The sequence below is a fragment of the Epinephelus lanceolatus genome, chromosome 12, assembly GCF_041903045.1.
Source record: "Epinephelus lanceolatus isolate andai-2023 chromosome 12, ASM4190304v1, whole genome shotgun sequence".
Lineage (NCBI taxonomy): Eukaryota > Metazoa > Chordata > Actinopteri > Perciformes > Serranidae > Epinephelus > Epinephelus lanceolatus.
Genome location: NC_135745.1, coordinates 38,856,105 through 38,882,297, shown reverse-complemented (window position 1 = coordinate 38,882,297; position 26,193 = coordinate 38,856,105). Strand labels below are relative to the sequence as shown.

At 39.7% G+C, this 26,193-nt stretch overlaps 1 protein-coding gene across 3 annotated transcripts in view; it reads right to left on the bottom strand.

Annotated features, from left to right (window-relative positions):
• The window catches only part of asic1c (acid-sensing (proton-gated) ion channel 1c), a 136,944-nt gene extending 120,533 nt beyond the window's left edge, over positions 1-16,411 (bottom strand). For 2 of the 3 annotated variants that reach the window (XM_033650478.2, XM_033650479.2), the window contains exon 1: positions 14,743-16,411. In XM_033650478.2, the coding sequence (XP_033506369.1) occupies positions 14,743-15,297 (555 nt within the window). In that variant the 5' untranslated portion in view covers positions 15,298-16,411. The remainder of the gene's footprint in view (positions 1-14,742) is intronic. The other variant, XM_078173410.1, reaches the window with a different exon arrangement.
• Between the last annotated feature and the right edge of the window lie 9,782 nt (positions 16,412-26,193).

Below are 26,193 nucleotides of genomic sequence, written 5' to 3'. Positions count from 1 at the left end.
TGAAGTGTGTGCAGTGTATTTTTCTGCATGCATTCTGCTCTCTGTCTGTATTTTCTTTTTTCACGTCTTATTTTTTTGTGTTCAGGAGTTTATGATTTTGTACCTCCACAGTGTGAAGGTGAGGTCATGGATTTATAAAAAGGTGCCAGGCCATAAGCAGCAGGCATCAAAGAGAACATACAGTAACCCACAATCCTGCACAGTGTACCTCTAACTTTTAAATTCACCCTTGATGTAGACTCACAAGTAAGTCTTTAGATGCTTTGCTTAACTAAAGACTGATATCTTTCTCCCTGATTTTGTGTTTAGATGGGCAGATACAATTTCAGAGTTTAAAAAAACTCCCTACGTTGCAGAACCAATGGTAAATCCGCAGGGCAGTCCTTCGGTGGCTCGTTGAACTCTTGTGCTCGTAAACATAGTCCGACTGCTTTAAAAGTTTTAAACAAAGTCACTGTAAGTCCTTCATTTCCACAATCTTGTGGACTGAACACATGTTTGATAAAACGGAGTTAAATCTCTCGGCATCCATTTTCAAGCTCTCTGTGTGTTTGTTTCCTTGTGGACGAGAAAAAGGGGAGCGCACATTTCCGGGAGGGCGTATCCTTTTAAAAAATGCAAGAGGCGTTGCTTTGTTGCCGGCCGTTTTCTTTGGTGTGTTAAACACATTTTAGAAAGGAGTGTCCCCAGACTATCAGAAGGCAGAGATCTCTGATTGTCTGGTGGCGAGACTACTCTTGATGTTTAAAAATCCCTCGTTTCGGTTAGTGAAAAGTTCTACTTCTCAGGATAATTCAAGTCTAATCACCAGGGCTAGATATGAATATTCAGATATTCATTTGTTGAGTAAGTAGCAGGTTTTCAATTTTGGGATTCGTATATTCATTTTTTTTCTGAGAAAGAAATGATAAAAATAAAGCTCAGTGTTTCCACTTGGGGGCTGGTCTAAATATATCGTAATCTACTGTAATCCTAGTTCTACTTCTTCTTCTTCTTCTTCTTCTTCTTCTTCCAAGGAAATCATACTTCCCATGGGTGAAAACTCACCAAACTTTGCACAAAGGTCCAGTCTCATGCCAGATATTCTCAGCTGTAAACTCAAGCCAATAGTCCTGATGGTGGCGCTACAGCAAGCATCTAAAGTTCAAAACTTTGAAAATTCATAACAAATCAACCATACGTGCTACAACTTTCACAACTTTTGTACATTTAAACCTATTAAAAATTATGAAGTTCATCACTCTGTTTTTTTCAAAAACTGTAAAACTTCTTAAACCTATCTCCTCCCACAATTTTTGCTCAGTTGGCACCAAACTTGCTACAGAACATCTTCAGACTGTCCTACAAAAACTACGTTTCTCAGATTTTTGATTTATCAAAAATTGAGCCTACAGTGCATCAAAATGTTTGACTGTAAACGGTACTGTAAACATATACATGCAAATTCTTGCTAAATAAATCTTCAATGTTCATGAAAAAAAAGACAAAATTCTAGAGTCATGGTAGATGATGTGTGGCAAATTTCAGAATTTTATCTCAAAAACTGAATTTTTGACAGCATTTTGAATTTTGCTCTAATGTGAACAATTGGAGTCAATGTAAAAATGGCAATTTTAAACATTGGTTTTTCACTTATGGAGCAAATCAATCATTGTTACAAACAAATTACCAACATCTCCATGCTGTCTAGATGCAATATGTGTATTTTCATATTTTTGTCTTAATAACTGAATTTTTTACAGTGGTTTCAAATCTGCCTTTCCATGCACAGATGGCTGCTTTCCTACACAACAGTGAATGGCTTACTCAATTTGTGAAGCCACTGTTGAGTCGCTACTTGCCAATTAGCTCAGAGCGGTAGATGACCATCTTAGGTTTTAGAGGTTGCAAGTTCGAGCCTCAACTGGTGCAGAATCCACATTGTAATGTAATCATCTTCTTGTGCTCCAGCTTATTGCTTAAAATTGCCTGAGCGTGACTGATCACTATGCAGCATCTTCAAGTCTTTTTCTGCTAGAAAATCTGACTTCTCATGCTTGAAAATAAACCAAACTTTGCACAAAGATCCAGTGTCAATACTTCAGTGTGAAGCCATCTGAGGCTTCTCACTTTGCACATAGCTCAACTAGTTAAACATCAGTTTTTCACTTATGGAGCAAATCAATCATTGTTAAAACAAATTACCAACATCTCCATGCTGTCTAGATGCAATATGTGTATTTTCATATTTTTGTTTCGATAACTGATTTTTTTTACAGTGGTTTGAAATCTTTTTTTCCATGCATGGACGGCTGCTAAACCTGCACGTCTGGCTTAGTCAATTTGTGAAGCTACACATTAATTGTCACTGACTAAGTAGCTCAGTGAGATAGAAATTGATCCTTAGTCGCAGAGGTTGTGAGTTCAAGCCTCAGCTGACGCAAAAGGCAGATTGTGTTGCTAAATTCCTAAATGTCTTCCAATTCTTCTGCTTGTTGCTCAGAATTGCTTAAAAATTCCCGGACCCGAGCCATCGCTGCGCAGCAGCTATAATTAACTATTTACAATGGGTAAAACGTCATTGTAGGGCTGCGCGTAGCGTATTGGGTCATTTAGGCCAGTCTTGCCCTGTTCTCTCTTTCTCCATTTATACGAGACAAGACTCTGTAGTTAGCACACCCCATGCAGTTCCTCCGCCTCTCCACTGCTAGGAGACTACTGCTGCAGGAGTGTGAGCTCCACACCAGAGATGGTAAGTGAGAGTCCAGATGCCCTATCTGCCCTAGTAGAGCAGCTACAGAGATGGTCCTTTAGCCCTGCTTCTAGCCTGTGTAATATTACTGGAAGCTACAGAAAGTTTGCTGATCCAGCAGGGAGTTGGGTCGGTCTAGGATCAGAGCCCCAGCACTGGCCCAAAAGACGATATTCAGGACAGCCCTACTAGACATATTTCTGTTTGCAAAGTATGAAATCACACCACCTCTAAAACTTGCTTCATGTTTGTCTGAACAGACAGTTGGGCAGGGCAAAGTGAAATCTTACATTATATTAAAGGGCCAGTGTGTAAAATGGGTTGAAAACAGTGACATCAGTGATCAAATTTTAGATTGCAGGGCTCACTCGCTCACCCCTTCCGTCGGGTAAATGACGATGGCCTCGTAGGGACAAAAAGCCTTGCGCACGAGTTTTTCAGGAGTAGGTCTATCTAGCGACGAGGTGAATGTTTATTTAGAAATCTAAGCCATGTTACATATTGTAATGAATCACTCACGAGCAGGAGACCAGAGGAGCGTTCGGGGAAAAAGGCCTGTTTATTTGAGCACTCCAAAAACTCCGGTAACACTCCAGGAGGTAAAAGACTCCGTCCCAAACTCTGACTCTTCTAGCGTAACAGACACACTTCATAACTTTACACACACACTCGTTTACCATACCGAGTGGGGACCCCCCTCCCCTCTCTGCTCCACCAACCTCCAGCCCGCACACTGACTGACAGTGTAGCTGGTAAACAGAGCTCAGCTGTTTATTTAGCCTAGCGATATCTCCGGACTATAGTAGCTGCAATGGACGACTTTGAACATGATTTTGAAGAGTTTCTTGTAGCGGACACAGACCCTGAGCCATACCTGTTTGAGCCGGAGCATACAGATGAGGAACTCCATGTGTTTGATGCTGAGCGGGCGAGAAGAGAGGCTGAATGCACAGAATGGGATTCGGTGCTACTGCTACCATCGTTGGGGAGATATATCATCAGGAGGAAAAGCGCCGCAGAGAGTGCATCACAAGGAGTGAAGTTGTGTCTTCTTTTCCTCGCAGATGACGGTTCGGGTTCATTCTCTCCTGTTGTGTGCTAAGTGTGGTCCATTCGCAGACTTTATAACTAAAAAAAACTTTTCACTACTCTCTATCGACGAACTACTAACACTCTCTGCTGTTTCCTCCTCCTCCTTCCTTCCTTCCGCTGTCTTCGTTGGTTCATTTATACACGCGAAACGCATTCTCTGGCTGGCTGGATTGTCCGCTCGGTCTGCCGTACATACATGGCGGCGCAGGATGGCGACCTCTCTAAAGCAAGGCCCTTGAGATATATATATATATATATATATATACATACATATATATATATATATATATATATATATAAAAGCATAATTATAAAGCTACGAAAACCAAACAAATTTTATTTTATAGCGATTATACACTTGTATAAACATATTAATGGGTAGAATATTCAGATTCAGATTGGCAATAAACCATGCCAAATATTACACACTGGCCCTTTAAAAGCTTTTTTAAGTTGACATTATTAACTGACCAGTTTTGACCTCATAGGGTCTACTTGGGGCCACATATAGTAGAAACCTTGTCAACATGCCAAGTCATTTTTATTTATATAACCTGTGTTCACAAGTTTACCCAGAAGGACTTTCTAATCTGTACAACATGCAACACCCTCTATCCTTACACTCCCATTTCAGATAATCAACCTCCATTACCACAACCACCACCATCACCAAAAACACTGCAATATCTTGTTACACATACTGTTTTTTTGTTTTAAACTATGACTGTCTATGTCACTGATTTGGACAAAAAATGGCAACACATTCTCATTGTATGATCGCAACACAATTTCATTGAAAGTTGTTGAATGATATTAATGAATTATTATTCAGTCCTGATGAGAAGTACAGCCACATGTGAGGCTTCCAGTGCTTTAATGGGGCCTTTCTGACATTTGGCAGATAAAAGAATGGCTTACAATAAACAAAGCCAAATACAAATCAATGAAAAAAAAAAACAAAACAAAACAAAAAAAAAAAAACATAATGATTGACCAAAATGCAAATTAGCTCTGGACATTCCTAACAATGCCCTTTATGACATATCGGTTCTCTCCTGAGCCGTACTGCTCTGCATGACTTTTTATGAATGTTTTGAGTATCTTAGTGCAACAGCGCCTGTCTGACTGTCAATATGTGAAGACATTTACTAATTAGCACTGCAATAATTACTGCCATACTAACACTGCTTGCATTGCCTACCTCTATTTCTGACCAATGCCTGAAGCAATTAACACCTGTCACAGCAACAACAGAGTACACAGGATGGTAGAGGCATGTGGCTGTAATTATTTGTATTATTTTGAACTGATGCTCAAAGAATAATAAGCTTGTTTTCTTGTGATCACAATAATCTCTACATAATTAATCTTTTCATGATCACTAGATAAAATGCAAAAGACTGCTATGTTGTGATCATCCTGTCAGGGATGGCTTTTGTGTAATCCAAAGTCACTATAAAATAACTTTTGATTACTACAGCATAAGTCCCTTTAGGAATATTTTAGGGCTATTACAGCAGCCTTGTCGTTTGGTTGCAGCAGCAGTAGGCTGTAAGGACTAATGTTGTTATCAGCTGATGTCAAATTTGAGCAGTGACATAAGGCAATCTTGGGTAGAGATTAGGTTCATTCCAGAAACCCTGACTGGAATGCAGACGAGAGTCGCCAGCTTAGGCTGGAGGAAATGACAAAAACTGCAGTCAAGTTGTACAGTTTCAGCCTTCCTGAGATGACATTGAATGTCAAATATTTGTCATACTGCAAAAAAAATGCTACTGCTGATGCTGGGCAGGTTATCAGTCTTGCTCATATGAATTTAACTATCAAACAATTTGCCAGTCTCCAGTAGTTGGTGTTTAAATAATGTAGATTTGCTGTTTTATATCACCATTAAATAAACCATTTGAGAAGGATGGGACAGCATGCTGCAGAAAACATGTAACCAGCAAGCTTGTTAGGTCAAGATCACAAGATAATTATTCAGTGATTATGACAAAACAAACCATAAAAGTGATTACACTTATGGCCTCTAATTTCTTCCGTACTCTGTTGTTGCAACAGCGATGTGTTACTTTCCAAGCTTGCTTCAGTCTGTGCTCAGAAGTCCCAGGATTAATTTACCTGTAGTCACTGCTATGATGGTGTCTTGGTAGATGTAGTTGTGTTTAACCTTTGTGCATACATCTTATGCTCTTCCATGAAGCTTGTGGGTTAGGGGACGACAGCAAAGGAAGGATCCTTGGTTCCTTGTGTTTATTCTATAGATTGCACTTCTCCCCAGGGCGGTATACTACCTATAGAGAGGCACTGCCTTGAAGGCTTAAGTAAAGGAACAAAAATCCCACGCTGACAGTTAACACCGTACATGAAACAGTGTAACATGACTGGCGAGGGTCTTATTCTGTGAGACACACAGTGACACACTGGCTATTTTCAGGTAGGTAATCAGTAAATCGATATACCCAGAGGTTGGTATACACGGTGTACTTGTGTGGTAAATTGCAAGAAGTGCTTCATTCAAAGTACGCTACTGAACTCCAAAGTAACTGCCTCAAATGTAATGGCGCTTTTTTCTACTTACAGCCCATCTTCGTCTACGGCATCATACATTTATTTTTAGATCTGGTTTGATACTGAAAATGATGGCAGAGAAAAACAGGCCCATACCTCTTTTTTGTAACCACTCTTCTCCCTCTTAGGTCGTCTTGTTGTTTACTACACACTCAGATTTTCTCTCTCCCTCTCTCTGTCTGTCTTTGCCGTGCCCTACTCAAAGTAATGGAGACTCCAGTGTTACAGGTAAGGTTGTAAACATTAGCAGGAGACTGGTGATCCACGATAAGTAACTGGAAGGACCTTTAATTTACAAGACTGGGGACTGTTTATCGATTTAAGCTCTAAAACATGTCCTACAGTAAATGTGACAAAGGGTCCGCTATTTGCAACAAGGACACATGCTGTTCCCTCTGAGACCACAGGTCTTAGTACAGCCAAACTGCCCTGTCTAATTTTCACCAATGAAGTTTAGCGTGTGCACACTGTTGCTTATAAATGCTGTAAACTCAGATCACATCAGCATTAATGTTGACAGGTTTAATAAGCTGAAGGGATCACTCACAAGGCTTGTTGGACAAAATATCTGTATTTGCCCAAAGATATTTCTTTAATGGCTAATTCTGTATAATGAGTGTGTATAATGAAGTGCTTAGTGCCAACATCTGCCCATAAAATAAATAACTCAAATATCACTATAACCCAGCAGATGGTTGAAATCCCTTAAATAACTGTCAGAACAAGGGCAAGGAGATATCTGACTATTGTCGGCTACAAAAAATATAGAAAATAGCCACAGACTTTTCATTCAAAAAAAGCATCACCCCTTTGCTCCATTTGATGTATATATTTACAAGTTATCTTACTTTCCAGATATGCTCTCCTGTTTCCCCATCTCCCTCTGTTCCTGAGTTTACAGAATATGTCTGCTACAGTCTGCTAAGTTCTCACAACTCATCACCTCTTGGAAAAACTCACGAAACATTATTCAGTGGAGCGTCTTGTTTTCATCCTTCCTGACACTTCTCAAAGTTGTTTCCCTTCACTGCATTCCCATATCAACTGCTCTTGCAGAGCAGCTGGTAGTCCAGCATGGACACATTAATCTATGTTTTTTACTTAAACTGATCAGCTAACTGATGCAGATTAAAAGAATACTTGTTCCCTCCAGCTGAATCCTGAGGATAGCTTTGTTCCGTAGAGTCAGCCCACATACCCACTTCACCAAACCAAATGACTACAGTGGGTTCATGTGGTGGCTGCTGGAGCAGTTTGTGGATTTGGTATTTTACTGCTGCAAATTCTATTTCATGGGAAGTACCTCTGTGAAGTGTCGTTACATGCTCTCACTGTGTATCCCTGTATGTGTACACAAAGCTCCATGTGGCAGTGTCAGCTGCCATGTTCCTGACTGCAGGCATGTCTCTGTGTGTTGTTCCTGTCTTTGCCTGTGTACACATAGTAAGAAGATATGTAAACAAAGGTTTGAGCATCGATTAGACCCGAACTGATGCTGGATTTTGGGGTACAGCTGTCCCAACAACTGTTCTGATAGCAGACATAGCAGGAAAGGCACATGTGTAAGAGACATTTAAAGCAGTATTAATCACTATTTTTGAATGGCTCACATAACTATGTGAGGAACGGACAGATTATCACCTGACTCTGCAGTATCGGGCCCTGTCTACACAGTCATATTTTTGTAAACTAACATTTTCCTCTACATTTTGGCCTCTTGTCCACACGCAAACTGAGTTTTAGGTCACTAAACAGATTTTTTCAAAACTGTTACTTTCAGAAATCGATGACACCACATGCCCATTGATGCTTTGTGTAGTGTACATACACTAGAGATAACAAAAACAATGGCAGTCTACCGGTTTGCTAAGGTTTTGTTCACACTGCTTGGTCTAATGACTACGTTACACTGACCCATGAACTCTGTATTGCTGCACGACCTCACAGACAAATGCAGGCGTCTGCTGCAACCAGTGTTTTCTGCTCCACCCCAGCATCCGTGATTTAAAGTCTGCCAGTATCTAATGGTGAGGATCAGTTACAGTCGAACCAGTAGATGGTCAGACGGTTTCCAGAGTGGGATAGCTATCGATGAGAAATTGAAGGAAAACTTTAGCATGTCCAGAACATCAGTCATATATTTGAGTGAGCTCCTTCATCTTTATATTGAACAGGATTCAAGAGTATCTGGGGCCATTTTTGTATCCTAGTGTGGAATAGGGCATTAACGACTTTGATTTTTTTCAGGTTGAATTATCTGTCAATAAAGTCTAAGTCAAGTCGACAAGTCATTTGATGACGTCATCACATTGACACGGCGGAGGAAAGTGAAGTATCTCCACATATGTGATGTGTGTCTGTCAAGGCCCGAACATACTCGGGCGGAATGGACTCTGCGGAGGTCCGCGTGGACTCAAAGCAGACGTCCGCAAGCCCTGTGCACGCAAAGCTCAGACTTTACGACCGCGCGGACTCCGCTCCACGCACAGGTGACTGCTCGGCATGTATTTTTCACATCACGGGGATTTTTCACGGACATTTTTACAGGAAACTACAACGCGGAAGCGTGCTCGACTATGAAAGCCCGAATGACTGCAGTCTGCTCCGCTTATAGTACGCCTGAGTATGTTCACTTAAAGTATCAGTGTAAGCCAATCAGAGGCAGCGATTGCATTCCGTACACAAGCACAGAGAGAGAGAGAGAGAGAGAGAGAGAGAGGGAAAAAACACACGACTTGTCGACTCCTCCCGGGGGGTGTCGACTTGTGCCACTGACATCGACACGTCGACAAATCGACTTTTCTGTTAATGCCCTAGTGTGGACAGAAGTATATTGTAAAACAAAGTCCATATGGACAGAATTATTTTTTTTAAATTAAGAGAGAAATACCAGTTTCCAAAAATATCTGTATACATGTAGAGAGGGCCTCAGGCAGCTGTCTGATAAACAGACTGTACACAACTTGCCCAGCATTTAATGGCAGAAAGACAAAATTAGCAACTAGCTGGTGCACACTGTGGAGCATGTAGCAGCTTAAGATCCAGATATTTTCTCCACCAAAGACTTGATAGTGGGGCTTGGCAAGTCATTTTATTTTCAATTATAATTGGCTTCTAACAATTAACAAAAAATCCTAATGGAGATGAAACTCAATCAAGATGCACTCAGTGCTGCCAACTTGTTGCTAGATTTAGCAACTTGTCAGACCCCTAAAAAGCTTTCTAAAAAGCGAGACGAAGAGAGAAGAATTTAGCAACTTCAGACCATCAGGGAAAAAGTAAGACATATATGCAAATGTGTGACACTGTAATTCATTCCCATGCATGCAGCTCAGAGTAATTGCAGTCCATAGCTCTTCAGCCAACAGGGCAGGTTTCCTCCCATCTTGCCCCATGTTTATATTAATATTTTATTTGTTTTATTTATTTATCTTATTTATTTTAAATGTTTTATTTATTTTTCAAAAGATCCAGTTAAAGAAACATGGTTTAAGTTAAGTAAATGCATGATATTTCCAGAGTCAATGAGTAATGTCAATATGACCAAATAATCATGATGATTTTGCCCATAAGCGAGCAGTCTTACTTGGTAGAGACCATAACAGAGCTTACAGAAGAGGTAATGAAAGACTTAGATGCATCAGATGGCCAAAAACATGACTCCAAATAAATGCCAATGTATCCTGAATGTGAAAATATGAGACTTTTTTTGCATTCACCAGTATAAATTTATCGGTGACAGTCAGTCAGCATTGTATTTTAAAGAAATCTATTAATGCTGCTTTAATGATGGCTCCATTTTATGTAGGTTCTACAGTACAGACACTGTCACACCCAAATACAATGCAGCCGTTATTAATGTTATTAGTTACACATGTTGATGAGTCAATATGTCCTCTGTAAGAAAGACCTACAGGCTGATATTCATGCCCTAACAGGTTATCTTCAACAACTCTAAATGTGGTTTTCAAAGAGTTGAGACAAATACACATTTTACAGGATTTCTTACAATTAATCATTACCGTTATTATTAACAGAATCTGCATCACCATCTGCTGAACTGTGATATTTTACTCTGCCAACTCAGCTGCCGCAGACTGTCGTCAACAAAAGAACCTACTCTGCAGACAATGAAATTGTAAAATTACGTTTTTAAATTATTTAAAGTGCATTTCACTGCACTGTGTACTCAAATTGTGCAAATCAGCCAACATACAGGAGCTCTGATGACACTACAATATTAGGGCTGTAGAAACGTATCATCTGGCTGGTTTCGAAGAGATATGAGCCTCCAAATGTTGAGGACTTCTGCCTAAAAACATAAATATCTAATGTGTAGATCCACCAGTCACATTGTGTCAGTCAGCCTCATCTCAACTGTGGCCATGTTTCATCCCCTTGGCACCTGCTGTCATCTGGATGATAAGATGAAAGACAACTTACATCTTAAAGACTGAGCTTCAGCAAAATGTGATGATGAATACTGATTTTACACACTCTGTAAGAAATGGACAGAAATGTAGCCCCGGGGGGCTTGTCATGACCTGTCAGGACTTAGGAATGGAGCGCTACATCTACACTATCAGATTATGATAATCAAGCTCTTGTTCACTAGCTGCAGTCTATCATCAACTGAGGTGCCATTTACATACGGTGTTAGTCATAGGCTACTCATGTGGTCTTTCAGAGCCACAGCAAGTCAATAAATACATATTGATAAAGGTCATCTTGTTGACAGGAACACAGCCATTTAAGCTCAGATTCTGTCTTAAAAATATAAATCTGTGTAATCTCCAGTGAGTTAAATTAAACTATTTTTAGTGGATTACTGTCAATATGGTGACAAAATGTCAAGATTAAAATCGGGTTAATCCTACTGTGATCTTCAAATAGAAAAATCCCAAATCGAGGTTTCAGGATTCAAGGATCAGGATGACTATTATAGTAGAGATGGAAAGCAGCTTCTGTGAGATTTTAGGAGAAGATGTGAACTCTGGTTCACTTCAGACTGAAAGGTAGATTTTTACACCTCACCAAAGAGATTGTGTTAATGTCTTTCATCCTTCCGAGGCTCAAGAAACTCGAGCATAAGGATCTGGGGGTTACAGAATATACTCATCTTAAGACCATGATATTCTAAAAAGATAACAACTGCCCAGGAAAGAGCGGATTTAAAAAATTGAAACAGCTTGCCCTGACAGGGCGCTAGAGAGCCAACTTTCATGGTCATTATTTTGAATTTCAGCAGGTAGTGCAAAATGTTCCTAAAATTTGGCCACGGTCCACAAGAAAAATCTCAGTTTTTCACAACAGTGGTAACATATGCTGAATGAAATCATTAAGATGGACTAAACTGCTTAATTGCATTGGAAATACAAATTAATGCATTCTCCCCTTGCCCACCCACCCCATTACAATGCAAAACATTTTGAATGCTTTGTTTCCCAACTGCATCATAACCCAGACATAATGGAATTCTTCCTTCATTTATTCAAGGTCAAAGCTCATCACTCCCACAGTCCTTTGCATTGTAAATCTTCCTCTCAACATGTCTGTGGGGGAATTTGAATAATTGAAAATTTCCTGTAGTCGTCATCTAAATATCAGTATTCTGCTAGTGAATAGTGATTCCGTGTCTGGAAAAGAAAACAGCATGGACACACGTTAGCAAAAGAGTCAACAAAATACAACCTTGTATATTAGAAGCATGTCTTGATTTCACAATTTCTGCTGAAGATTTTCTCATAAACTGCCGAGATGTTTTCTTTTTCCCACAGAAGCAGGTTATGAACTCAGTTACTCTATTAGAGAGCAAGCCCCTGTGTTCGCAGTTAGTTGTGTGAGATTATTATCAGATACAGCCCCAAACACTCAGCTCGATGGGTATGGAATACTGGCACTCATCCAAGTCCTGACAAACACATATCTGCCCATTGAGAGCAAAATGCAGGGTGGTGTGGCACTGCTTCACTCTCTCCAACCAAACAACACACAACAGTGATGGATATCAACGAGGCTGTTCAAATCTGATGCCAGTTATTCACGGTCAGGTGAGAGTTCACAGTTTGCTGGACCACCAAATTTGCCCAGCAAAAACAAGTAAACACGTAACAAATCAGAATTCATTAACTGTGTTCTACCAGCTCATTTTACAGCAAAAGCATTTTCAATCAAGCAAAACAACGGCAATTAGCTTCCCATGAATGATTTGTTTCTCAAGACACTCTTGAGTGCTGCTTGGAAACAAACATGTAAATGGAGAGGTTCCCAATTCGCAATATTCGTGATACAAATGGAGAATAAATAAATAAATAAATAAATAAGACTGAAAATCAATATTAAATTAGCGTTTTATCTTCTCACACAGGAGCAAAGAGTTTTGATCAACTCTGGAGATTATAGAGTCGGTCGCTTAAAAACTGGCCATCTGTGGGGATTTCTTTCAGGGTTGATTAAAGATACAACAAAGATAAGAAATCGTATTTTTGAGAGTGGATAGACTCAATTGAGAGATAAGTAAGTTAGGTGGTACTCCATCAAACCTGCACTTTAAGAGATGGGATATAGGACACACAGACGCAGTGAGAATAATAAATGGTGAAACAGAAACAAGTGATATTGCAGTGCTGCCTATCCCTAGGCTGCAACTTTATTTATTTTTTTTCTTTTTGGCCAATGTACTCTTGTTTAAATAAAATAATGGGCAATCCAGACTAAGCCAAGGAGAGCTTTGCTTTGCCTACTGCTTTTTGGATCTGTATTTCACTAAAATAAAGTGGCCTTATAGTAATGAAACAGTCTGATTAAACCGAAACTTATATTCTTGCATTGGGAGTAAGAGTGGAGGTTGCATGACAGGAAAAATGTACACATGAATTTCAGATAAACTACAGTGATTAACAGTAATACAGTCACATTCTTACTTTATTTTTCATTATGCTGGTTTAACTGTAACACTAATTAAACAATTTTAAGTATGGCTCAGGGACTACATAATTTCTCTCTTTCAGAATATGCCTATTTAAATTAAAAATACAAAAAATAACTAAAATGCCACCCTTTACATTGAGGCCTACTTACGCTCCCTGTGTAAATGGCACTTTTTAAAAATATCACAGCCACATCTCACAGTGCAGCTGCAGTTACCGTGTGTGTTAAGATCTTTACGACAACGTATTGTCTGATGTCACCCAGATCCAGGTCTCTGCTTTAACTAATATAGTCCATTAATTCTAATCAATACATGAAACTACTGTGGGGCAAATTTATGTTACTGTGTCTATTCCAAACTACTTTTCAATTTAATACTCCATCGTTAAATGGGTAATGTATTACCAGCTATATAATCAGCTAACACAACAAACTAAAAGCAATCCCTTTACAATTTATTGAACCTCATTCATACAAAATGGTGAATGAAGAGTTATGCTTGATTGGATACGTAGCCAAATGGAGTGTTGAATGAATCAAAGCACACAGAATGACTGCTTGGTGATAACTCAGCACCACAGCACCTTTTTTTTCCTGAATGATGTCTAAAATTATCTTTGTAGAAGTAACTGTTTTGTTTAGACATTTGAAATGCACAACAAACATTAAATTGTTTCCCTCGGCAATTGAGAAATAACTTGTCTGAAACAGATAGTTTGGAGCAGCGCTGATGAAAATTTGAATGAGCAGAATAAACAAGGTGGGGAAATAATGACAACAGACAGCACGGTGACTCCGACCTCATAACAAAGCAATAATCAGTGAGGAACTTTGATTTGAACAAAGTTATTAAAGCATCCGTCAGATTTGCAGAAACAAATGCTACGTGCATGCCTTAACCATCAACTTGACCTCAGCACAACACCTCATGGAAAGGTGTTTCCACAAGATAGGTACACACAACACCTAAAAAATGATTTCCCTCTTCTCAAAACCAAGCTGTCTTCAGAGATCTCAAAGCGATCCAGTAATGGCAAAAAAGGGAAATGTTGCAGCAGTTCACCCCAGGATCTTTCCCTCATCACAGGTTTTATGCACTGTTTGCCATCAGCACAGCACAAGCATCAACCTCAGTACACAATGCAACACAACCAACAACAACAGCAGCTTTTGGAAGTACTGACAACACTTAAGAAATAACAACCACAACATTAACACTGGACTATATTAAGAGTACCAGATGCATTAAAGCCAGGCATCGGTTTCAAATAAATAGCTCAAGCAACATTAAATCTCACTTTAAGCTCATTTGAACAAAAATGAAAGGGACAGGCTGTCAGGTCTGGCAGGAAATAGAACAGCAAACATACTGTGCAGAATATCAACATGTTAAGATAAGAGAGCGCATCAGGACTTACTGTGGTGAAGTTGACCGGGTAGCAATCCTCTCCTCGAAAGGTGCACTGCAGTAACATGTCACGGATGTCATGACCTGTGCGGTTATAGAAATCAGTCATGTTGAACAGTTTGGGCTTGAAGTTCTGGAAGTTTGCCTTATCCTTTAGGGCAGCCAGAACCTCGGGCTCAGCCAAGTGTGGGTTGGCTATTTGATAGTTATTGTTGAGGAGGGCCAGGAGCTCTCCCACATGATACAGGTCATTTCTGGTGATTTTGGAGAAGCGGAACTCATTGAGGTTACAGAAGGTGACAGCTGGGAAGGTGAGGTTCGTCGCCGCCACCTCATCCAGTTTGGTGACGTGAGGGTACTCCAGGTAATATGACACTCGATCCATGCAGACCAGCAACAATAAGCTTAGTGAACCGAGGAAGGAAAGACTCCAAAGAAACCGACGGAATGTCATGTGCCCATAGGCGAATATATGACTCATGCCATGTAGGGTGGATATGTTAGCAAAAGCTTGCAGGTTGGAGGGCCTGACGCTTTCAATGCTTTCCTCTGAGCTCCCCTTCATGGCTGTAGAGTGATGCTCAATACTGTCTGCCCAAGAACTTCAGGTTAAAGACTTTGCTTAGCAACAGCAATAGGGGAATCCAACCGGCAGTGTTGGTTTGGCTGCACTGCTTCTTTATTCCCCTCCAGAAGTGGCAATGGTCTCAACAAATAGCTACCTTAAAATGGTTGTCAGTCTCTGTAACAGTTTTCTTTTCATCCCAATTCACCTTCCAGTGGTTGTCAGCTGTTCCTGTAGTCCCAGGTCCCCCCTTTTCTTTCAGGCTGCTGTTTTATTATCTCCAAAGCCGTCTCTCTCTCACTCCCTGCTCAGCTGTCCTTTGTAGCGGCACCAAACACAATGACAGCTCCAGAAACACCCACTTCTACCAAAACGCAATGCCTCCTGATTCCTGAGTGGTGTGAAAAGGGACAAGAATACAAGGGACAAGAAAAGAGAGGAGAACAGAGAAAATAGCAGACGTAAGGATAGAGGCGAGAGATGGGGGGGGGGACTGCAATGAAAAGGGCTAGCGTTTGGAGAGAGGTGCTAAGCCTCAGCAGTCAATGGGACCCTTCCTCCTCTAAGCAGAGAGAATGCCTCTACATCGCTGTGATAATGGGATGCAATGGTTTTGTGAATGGAAGTAATAAAGAGAGAAATGGCTCACTGGTCCCCTCGCTGCCACCTTCCTGTTTCTCTCGTGTCTTTTTTGGCTCTTCTTTTTTCTTCCAGAAATAAAAATCAGGGGGTCAGAGACCTCCGACCAGCCCACCACTGTGCTTGACAACCGGCGTTCACAGCTCCCACGGGTTCCACTTCCTTATTTGCACAGATCCTCAGTTAATAGGGAAGACCACCTCTTGATGCTGTATGGTCACCCCCCACCAGCAGAACCACTAAAGCCGCTTCGAGACCTCCAGCTTTAGTCCTGTTAACATACAGATTTATATTCTGCCGTGTGGAGCCTCTCTTTTTCGCTTCCTCTCTCTCTCTCCCACCACTCCCCCATTTCTTGCGCTCTCTCTCTCTCTCTCTTTCTCTTTCAGTCTCTCTCTCTCTCTCCCTCTCCCTCTTTAGTAGTCAGGATCCATCCCACTGCTGAATGGCTGCTTTGCCTGTGTGTCTGTGCTCACAGGGGAAGTCTCTCAATCTGGACACCACCTTCACTGTGTTATTATTCTCTAATCTGCTCCCACAGTCTCTGCCGCCAACATGTTTGCTCGCATACCAGAATGCTACAGGTTGCATATTTATCGCGTTGATATAATGGAATTCCGGAAATGTCCACATTTTAACCTTCTCATATCACTGCAAACAAGTAAAGCAGGCAAATATAAGACCCAAACCAGCTGGATAAATGTTTTCTTCATTATATAATTCATTCGTCATCTGATTTAAGGGCTTTATATATTATATGAATGTATGTATCCACTCTTGTGACAGCATGGGTTAAATATTTCCATTTTCTTTGACGTTCCAACAGATGGACTAATCCCAAAAGCATTTCAGTCTGGCTCTTGCAGACCAGGGATACGGTTCGCTGTGTGTGACTACATGAGAGTTTCAGGCTTGACCAGTAATGGAGTTGGTGATTTTACTGGGGTTAATATTTCACCACACCACTCTGAGAACCCTTTTCATTTCTCCAAGGACCAAACAAGATTATCACTCGTTGGCTACCCGGGGATGTCTTATTATCATAACAATAGGTGAACCGCCAAGGATAGGACCACAGCCCTCGAGGATTAAATCAATATTCTGCCCTAGTAACCATGCGCAGAGACCATAGCAACCATTACCCACAACACTATGGAGGCATGCAGTTTGGATGAAACTACCCGAACCATTTCATCAGTAAACTTCTGAGAAATACAATGTCAACTATACATTGTTACAGTCGAGATGCAATTAAAAGAAATGTTCACGGAGGGAAATGCAACATGATGCCCGAAGTGATAGAATCTTGTGGTTTTGAATCTGCCCATCACAGTCGTTTCACCTGACAGGGAACGCTAAGACTTAGAATGGCTCGACAAAAACAATATCTGAGGTATTGCAATTTCAAAACTACAAAACAGCATCCTATTTTTTGCTACTTCCCCCCAAAAAGCAGTACAGGCTAAACTCAAAAAGCCACTTTTATTAGCTCATAACATCATAACACCTTAAATACATCCAATACTATTCCTTGTCAAAATGTCTTGTTTAAGACTTGATTAATTTGAATTTGAAAGTGGCTCATGTTTGACTCAAGGCTACATAATCTCCTATGATTTAAAATATATAAAATTCACCTGCACTCCTTTGTATTCACAGTCCAATAATGATTAATGTGCGAAAAAGAACACTTAACAGTGAGGTTAGTGAAGGTGGCCTGAGACACCACCTATCCCCCATTTACAATGCGGCCCTTGCTGCTGTACCTAAGAGACTGAACAACAAAGACTGCCCGAAACTAACCTCAAGTGGCTCAAAGAAACACAACGACAGTCGTTCACTGGTAACCACACATCATGCCTAACGACTGTTGCTCACCAGTGGCCCCACCCACTCCTAACGACCGTCGTTCACTAGTGTGATTCACCTGACCCAAACAATGGTCCAGTGAAACTCCACTAACGAAGTATTGTCTTATGAGGGTGGTGGGTGTACACCTCCACAGAGGTTAAAAACCTGAGTCTTACTCCACTGTTTGTCAGACTAGTGAGGACTAGTCAGACTGATGCGTTGAGAACTGATGAAGCCGCTTGGATAAGAGGCGAATTGTCTTCTAGACAAAATCAAAGTCCAGTTGCCTACGATTTAATTGTTGCCAGAATGGAATTGACCTGGATAAATGAGAATATCCACAGACTTAACAGTGATGGATGATGCTGTGCCTGTTTAACATATGAGACCTTCACTGAGTTTTAATATGTCTTCATTCATAAACAGAGCCAGGCTAGTCAGTGTTGCTGACAAACACTGGCAAACGAAAATCCCTTAAGGAAACTGCCTGAAACAGAAATAGAGAACGAACTTGGCTGAATGGTTATGGTACTAGATACTACTCTGCGATGAGCATAACATTTATTGGTGAGTGTGTAGGGACAACTAGAAATGTATACTGTAGTGGTGTTTGCTGAGAATACATTAACTAGAAAAACACACAATAAGCAATCCGACAGCAGCAACTGAGTATAAGGGACCACCTCCAAGTACTGGACCAATTTGTGGAGTGTGGTGGATGTGCAGAGGGTTGACTATAACCTGACCTGTTGTGTCCATGATATTATGTGTCCTGCAAGAACCAAACCTCACCTTTTATATGAGAAAAACAGGAAGCCCTGAGGTGAAATCCTGTGACTACGGTGATAATATTACATACATGGTCTCACAGTAACTGAACGCTGATCTCAAACTGCAATAAAAATTAGACTGTGATAAATAACTGAACCGTCTACAGTAAAACAAACATTTCTTCACATATTGATTAATATTTAACATCAGAGTATAGTGATTTTTTTGTTATTGTCGCATAAATCTGCATTTGACATTCAATTTCCATATCCTATAATAGAATGCAAATACCCTTCACACTGAATTTATTTGCATTCTCTTTACATTTGGGTAACGTTGTCCTGTGTAAAGATTAGCAAAGTTAAATCCCAAATTCATACTGGCAGGCATGCCTGTTGTTGCAGATTGCAGGATGAGAGTGGTGGACTTTTCAACAGTAATTGGCTTTCAAGTGGATGGTAGAATGCACAGCATAATGCAGTGAATATTAACAAGGAGGGGTAATATTTGAGTCGCTGCTAAGCACTGCACTCTCTTTTTTGGGGGCCTTTGAATTTAACTTTTAACTATCAGCTAATGTTCTGAAAAATTCCAGGGCTAAAATATGTCAGGCTTATGGAGGCTCGTCTTTTTCTTTCATTACCAACACAATGTCAGAACTGCATGTTAACTAGTTCAGATATGTTTGTGAAAGCAACAAAATGTTGTAAAGATTTATAAACATTTAAAGACGAGTCGACCCTAATGCAACCGAGACAAGAGCGAGGAGTGATTCACATCATGTTTAGGCTAATATGAGTGTCTATGTAAACAGCACAACATATAATAAAGCTCTTAACCATAATGTATGCTCTTCCTTTATCCTATATATATGATTGTACTTTGTTTAAAGCTAGACCTTTCAGTTTACAGTTTTTGCACATTCAAGAAATGTGTTACCTCTTAATCCACAACAGCTTTATCTGGGTTAATGTACAATAAAATGTTTAGCACTGCCAGAAATCAGTAAATGTGATCAAAAGCTACACAATGGAACGCTAAATGGAGCCAGGATTTCTGGTAATTTAAGGAAAGAGAAATGCTTTTAATCTGCCAAGATATGATATGGTTTAGGCTGGTCCATAAAGCAAAGTCACAAACAATGTGATTTACACTGCTGGTCTGCTGTGCTGCTCGATATCACCAAAAATTTGGTGACAAAGCTTTGGCAAAAAAACAGTTTAACCTAATTTGACAAGTAAACATCTTAATTTCGTGAAAACAGCACTGCAGCAGTGTTGCCTCTCTCACTCCGTGGATCTAAATGATGTTGTATATTAACTAATAATGCCATAATTACTACAGATCAGCAAAAAATCCTATGACAAGCAAGCCGCCCTGATATGATGTAAAGCTAAAAGGAGCAATTACAGTTTGTCATTCTTGGTGATGCCCAAGTTATGCAGATCTGGCAAGCACCTCAGAGGACAGATTACCCTGTTAGGAACTGAACCCTGCAGTAAAGCAGTTGACATTTAAGAGCACATACATCATGAAGTTAAAGAAGGAACAGCAGAGATGCAACACTGCACAGAACAGAGCGATGCCAGCACGGAGGAACAAAAACATTATCTGAACAGCAGATTAGACTGAAGGTGCGATCCTTTATAACTACCCCGGGCTCGTGGCACTTTGTATTGCTACATACTGTGTTCAGCAGCGTATGAAGGTACACTGGAACTACACAGCCAAACAAGTAAACTCAAGTTTATGGTAGTTTTGATGAGTGTAGAACATTGAAATTGCATGGCATCGCAATACTTTGCGTGACAATATTGTATCGATACACTAAGTTTTGTCAGTTTATCAGTTATTAAAAGTTTGATAGCAACTATAATAAAATCAATTGCTTTTTTCAGCTTCATAAAAATGACTGAAGTGAGAGGAACAGACTGAAAGTGTTATCTTATTAGAAAAAAAATGTTCTTTGGATTAGGGTTGCAATGTTAGGATAATTTTAACGGTACGATAACTGTCTCCAAAAATATCAGGGTTTCATGGTATCACAGTATTACAGATTTTATATTATTATCAGTCAGAATGACCCTTAAAGGTATGAAAATGGAAAGGTTATTTTTGGTTAAACAAATGTTTATTTCCATAATTGAAACTTGACAACATTTACTAATAGAAGTATGTATAAAAAGTTTACCCTTCGAAAATAACTAAAATAAAGGGGAGATTCTCCGTCTAGTTGCATTTTTTTTTCAATATCGTAGATAAGCAAATGTACACGGTATGATAATCATCAACTTTTATATCACGGTATACCTTCAAAGCGATATATTGCTGCAACCCTACTTTGGGGACATAATTTGCAGTTGAAAAATAGTAATAGATTGCAATATGTTATCACAATATCAATATCGCATATCACAATATGTTTAACATTGCGATAATATTGAATCATGATTTAAGTATTGTGATAATATTGTATCTCTGCTGATTCCCAACCCTAGTGCGTAGTCGAAATTAGAAATAACAAAACAACTATTTCGTTTACAATGCTAGTTAGATCAGCAAATAATGTTCCTGACCCTTTTTCACCTGCACTGTATCACAGACCTTTACTTCATGACTAAGATAAACTAAATGCTAATGTTTCACCCTTAAGGGTTTGGATTTCTCATCCAATGAGGGGGAAAATTATAAAGCTCCAACATTTGTTTTAGTGTGGATATGTTTACAGAAACAGAAACTGGTATATTTGTATAAAAGACTGTGAAACAACTTGTGCATTCGGCAACTACAGAGTAATCACTGCAGGCATCAAACTAAGCTTTGTTCTATTAAGCTTCAAACCCTGCAGGAAAAAAATAAAACAAACACTCCTCTTAGCCTTTAGCAATATGTTGATATGAAAGGCTGCGATAAACACAACAGCCGACATTTTTCTTTTTCGGTGACAGACAGACTAAGCGAGGTAGCAGATGTGCGTGCACACTCACTCACCTTTTCTCCATCTTCTCTTCACAGATGAAACATGCAAAACGCAGATTTCTGCCAGACAACAGAGAAAAAGATGGCCTTCACAATACAGTCAACCAATGGCTGTTATTCAATGCGTGTGGCAGTCGCTGCAAATGACCTTGCATAAATGCTGTCTGAGATAAGGGCCTATTCATATGTAATCTACTGCTCAATATCTGCTGTGTGCTCGTGGGGAACAAAACTGAGAGGTGAAGAAAAAGTCCAGGACCCTGGACCTGGGAATGGCAATTTACTGTGAAGAGATCTGGGACTAATTACATACTCAAATTGTAACACTGAGGGTGTCATTCATCAATACAAATGTATGAATTTCTAAACAGAAAAAGCAGATAATTTAGCAAATCTAAGAGAACATCAGAGGGTCCTTGAAATGTTTCAGCAAGAACACTTCATGTAAAACCTGTAGACTAATAATATGGATCCCATACTGCTTAGGCTGAATACATATTAATGCTTAAACCACAGCTGACAAGATGTTTGTGTATTTGTGAGCCGAGTTTTGTGTGTACTCCGTGACAGATAGAAATGTGTCTCTTTACATCTTGTTTTGTGAGAATTTAAATAAATAACTGTGACTTGCTAAAGGTTTTCAGTAATGAGCCCAAAGCTATTTAAAACCCAAAACGTTCCCATGATGAAGCTCTTATTAAAAAGCTCCACTGCTTAGAGCTCTTCGGTGATTGCCTTGACACTACTGTCAATTTACTTCACACTCTACAACCTAAATAGCCTACTTGATAGAGAGTGATGTTGCAGTAACTTTCTCACTTTCACTGCTTACCCAATATACCATCCGATGATTCATGATATGGGTGTATCTCAAAATTGAGTGGAGCCTCACTAGCAGGTTTAAAGCTGGAACAACTGGCCCGAGCTTTGGTATGATAGTAAAGAATAGGCATGATGAAGTGCTTTACTATTTAGAGAGATGTGTTTGTATGATAAAAGGTATTATTTGTGTTCAGTTCACCCAAGTCCCTTGGGTCTCATCAATCAAACAGATAAAATGTCTTTGATACAGGAGCTAGGACATATAGTATATATATACACAGCACACACACACATCAGACAAGATAGATACATCTTTGAATTGTGTTACTGGCTTATACTTAAAAGGGACAGTTCGCCCCAAAATCAAAAATACATATTTTTCCCCTTACCCGTAGTGCTATTTATCAGTATAGATTTTCTTGGTGTGAGTTGCCGCTTGTTTGAGATATAAGCTTTAGAGATATCTACCTTGCCTCAGATACGAAGCCCAGTTCAGACCAGAGATTTGCAATGACACAAGTTTAGATAGGCAACTACTTGCGATGCGCCATTCTGCAATGTTCTAAAAACCTGCGGGTTCACAACAACACAACTAGATGAGACAGTGTTTCATCTCTATGCAACAACTCTCTGTACTTGCGTTCTGATTTCTGGCTTTTCAGGCTTATTTTGTGGCTGAATACTAAGGATAGACCGATACATCGGCTGGCCGATATATCGGGCCGATATTTGAGTTTTTTACTTGTATCCGCATCGGCCGATACGCGCGTGGGTTCGCTGATTTATTTTTCCCTGGCACTTTTTTTCATTTGAAAGTATGTGGTTAAGTTGAACAAAGCTGTTGAATCCTACTGTGTACAGTAGTTGTTGTTTTATTTGTGCTTCAGCTTAAATATTTGTTTATTTTATAAAGACATTACTGGAAGATTTAAGAGCACTGAACTCTTTTTTTATTTGAATGTATAATAATAATAATAATAATATTCTACCTGTTCTACCTCAACTTTCCATCTTGTTTTAGTATTTTTTACTGTTCAATAAATGTTTCTTATTTTAAACTTGAGACCTATAATATTTGTTATCATTGTGTCATTTTTTTTTTATGTAAATTGAGGGAGCAAAAGCAGTATCGGCCCCAAATATCGGCTCAAGAAAATCCGCAGTCCATAATCGGTCATCGGCTAACGGTGGTGGAAAAAAATCGGTATCAGCATCGGCCCTAAAAAATCCATATCAGTCTATCCCTACTGAATACAACTTGTAGCTTTCTAAAATATTGATGGGGATAGTGATAGTGAGATACTGGCTACAGCTGCATTTGTAGTAGTGATGAAACAGCCAAAAAACAAACAAAACAAACAAAACCAGCCAAACCAAATACGCCTTAATAATATAAATAACCAGTATCAATAAATCAGTTGATGAGAATGTGTGTGTATGAGGGGGCAGAAGCACGCACAGCGAAAAGCAACAGCGACCAGCACGTAGTGAGGACAAAACCAGAGCCCACGGGGGGACGGAGCAACTACATCGATTATTAACATTTTGACTTGGCCAGCGGACTTCACTGTAGATTGACTGTTCAAACAGGTGACGTGCTTTACATTCTCAAACCAGTTGCCAGTGATTTGACCAGCTGAGCTGCAGGTGACACTATCAGCCAGCTTGAGTCAAACTCTGACCAGCCAGTTCACACCGCTGCAACTTTTTTCTGCAACGTCTTAATGGAAGTAGATGGCACTTAGCCTGTGGTGCAATGTGTCTTTCCAGATATCCCAACCTGGTTTTTCAAAATAATCCACAGACCTTGTTGTGAGCAGTTTCATGTAGTAACTGTTTCTTTTCTACCGACTTACCGAACGCACAGCTCCTGCTGGCTCACCTACAGAAGCACAGAGCCAGCTAACTTTACAGCTAAGCCGAGAAGGACGCTATCAGTCATCTCACGCTGTCAGAAGCACGAGCTTCAGGTCCATGAGTAGCTGCACCCTTCCTTCTGTGAGATGATACGATTGGTGGGTGTAGTTTGGAACAAAGAAAATCGTTTCCATACATAACTGCTCACAAAAAGGTCTGCAGATTATCTTGAGTAACCGGGTCATGGTTTCTGGAAAGAGACATTGCTGTTGAGTTTTCCAAAAGTATTTTTGGAGCTCTGAGTACCACAAGCCGAGTGCCATCTAGTTCCATTATACTGAGGAGAAGGCAGACATCTCTATGGTCGATATCTCCAACACTCAACAAATCACACCAGAACAATCTAGATTGATAAACAGCACCACAGGTAAGAGGAAAAATATGTATTTGTGATTACAGGGTGAACAGTCACTTTAATTACTTAGTACTTACTTTAGTTACTGGTATGTCACTAATAGGAAATATTGTATTTAAATATAAATAAGAGATGTTGTTTAACTGAACTCTGAGAAATAAAATAACCTTGTGGGATTTGCAGAATAAAATGTTTTAAGAGAAAATAATATGTGCAGTCAAACTCAGCAGACACCGACATTTTTCATAATCAAATCTGAGTTAGTCCTCAAATGCACTATTATTCTACATGACTTCAACAATCACACACTGAGGACCAATTTGGATGTTAAACTTCATCCAGAATAACAAAACAAGAATATCTAAAAAGAAATTACAGGCTTGGAGCAAAACATTTTTATCCCAATTATCAGCATGAAAATCTTGAATTTGTTTGAGATGTTCTACACATAAAAATGTCCAGGATCAAACACAAGCTTAGGGATGTAAATACAACATTACTAAACAAACAAATCTCCCCATTATCACAAACAGACACAACAGCAATACCAATGAAAAGCTGGAATACATTCTGTGTACATCAAAAGAGCAGACAAACCCACTAGGGGGCCTCAGATCATAACCTGCCATGGCTTAATGTATACTACCAGCTGCCACCACTGTGCACTTATTGATGCAAAGACACTGGACACTATATACACAGTATCTGGATTTTTCTGGTGTCTGAATGTGATGAGAGAATATGTTGTTAGCACAAAGCTGAAATACTAGTGGCCCTTTGCAATTAGTCCGAAATAAGAGTTTATTTAGACACAAACAGTTAATGCACCGAGTAAATACAGTCTGATTTAAAATGATAGAGACTTAGCAAAGTAGTCCAATATATTAGAAAGCTAGACATTATTAATGAAAATTCCCAAACATATCTGCCGCACACTTTATCAGACAAAATGAACCTGGGGCTTTTGGGGCTGGGCTTTTGAGGCAAGTGCCTGCTTTAATCCTGCCTTGCTCATAATACCATACATTTTTAATAAGCATAGCCTCAGTGTACATTAATCTATCTGGTAACAGTGCAGGTCTACATGTGGATCACCAGTGAGCTTACCTGAACACTGATTGTGGCTACTAAAACGCAGCTCAAAAGTCTTTTCCTGTAAATGTTATGTTATCTAAAAATACCCCTGGGTCCAAAATATTTTGTTGGCTACTGGCTACATGGAAGATTACAATGGATTACAGTGAGTGGACTCTACTACAGGTAGACAGCTCCAATTGAAAGGTTTCATGTAGCCTTAAAAATGGTGCAAGTGTGCCACCCAGAGGACACCATTATTATATGCAACGGTATAACTTCCCCTTTGTTGCATTACAAGACTGCAGTGCAAAAACAAAACGAACATTACATGTCTGAATAAAAACTAACACGTTTGGGAGGCCTCTTAGCTGCAGTTTTATTCATTCCTGTAGTCATTAATTTTATCTTAATGTGCAGTTTAAGACTACTCGCCCCACAAAGCAAAGCAGGTGAGCTTAATCAGTCACTAATTAAACGCACGCTAC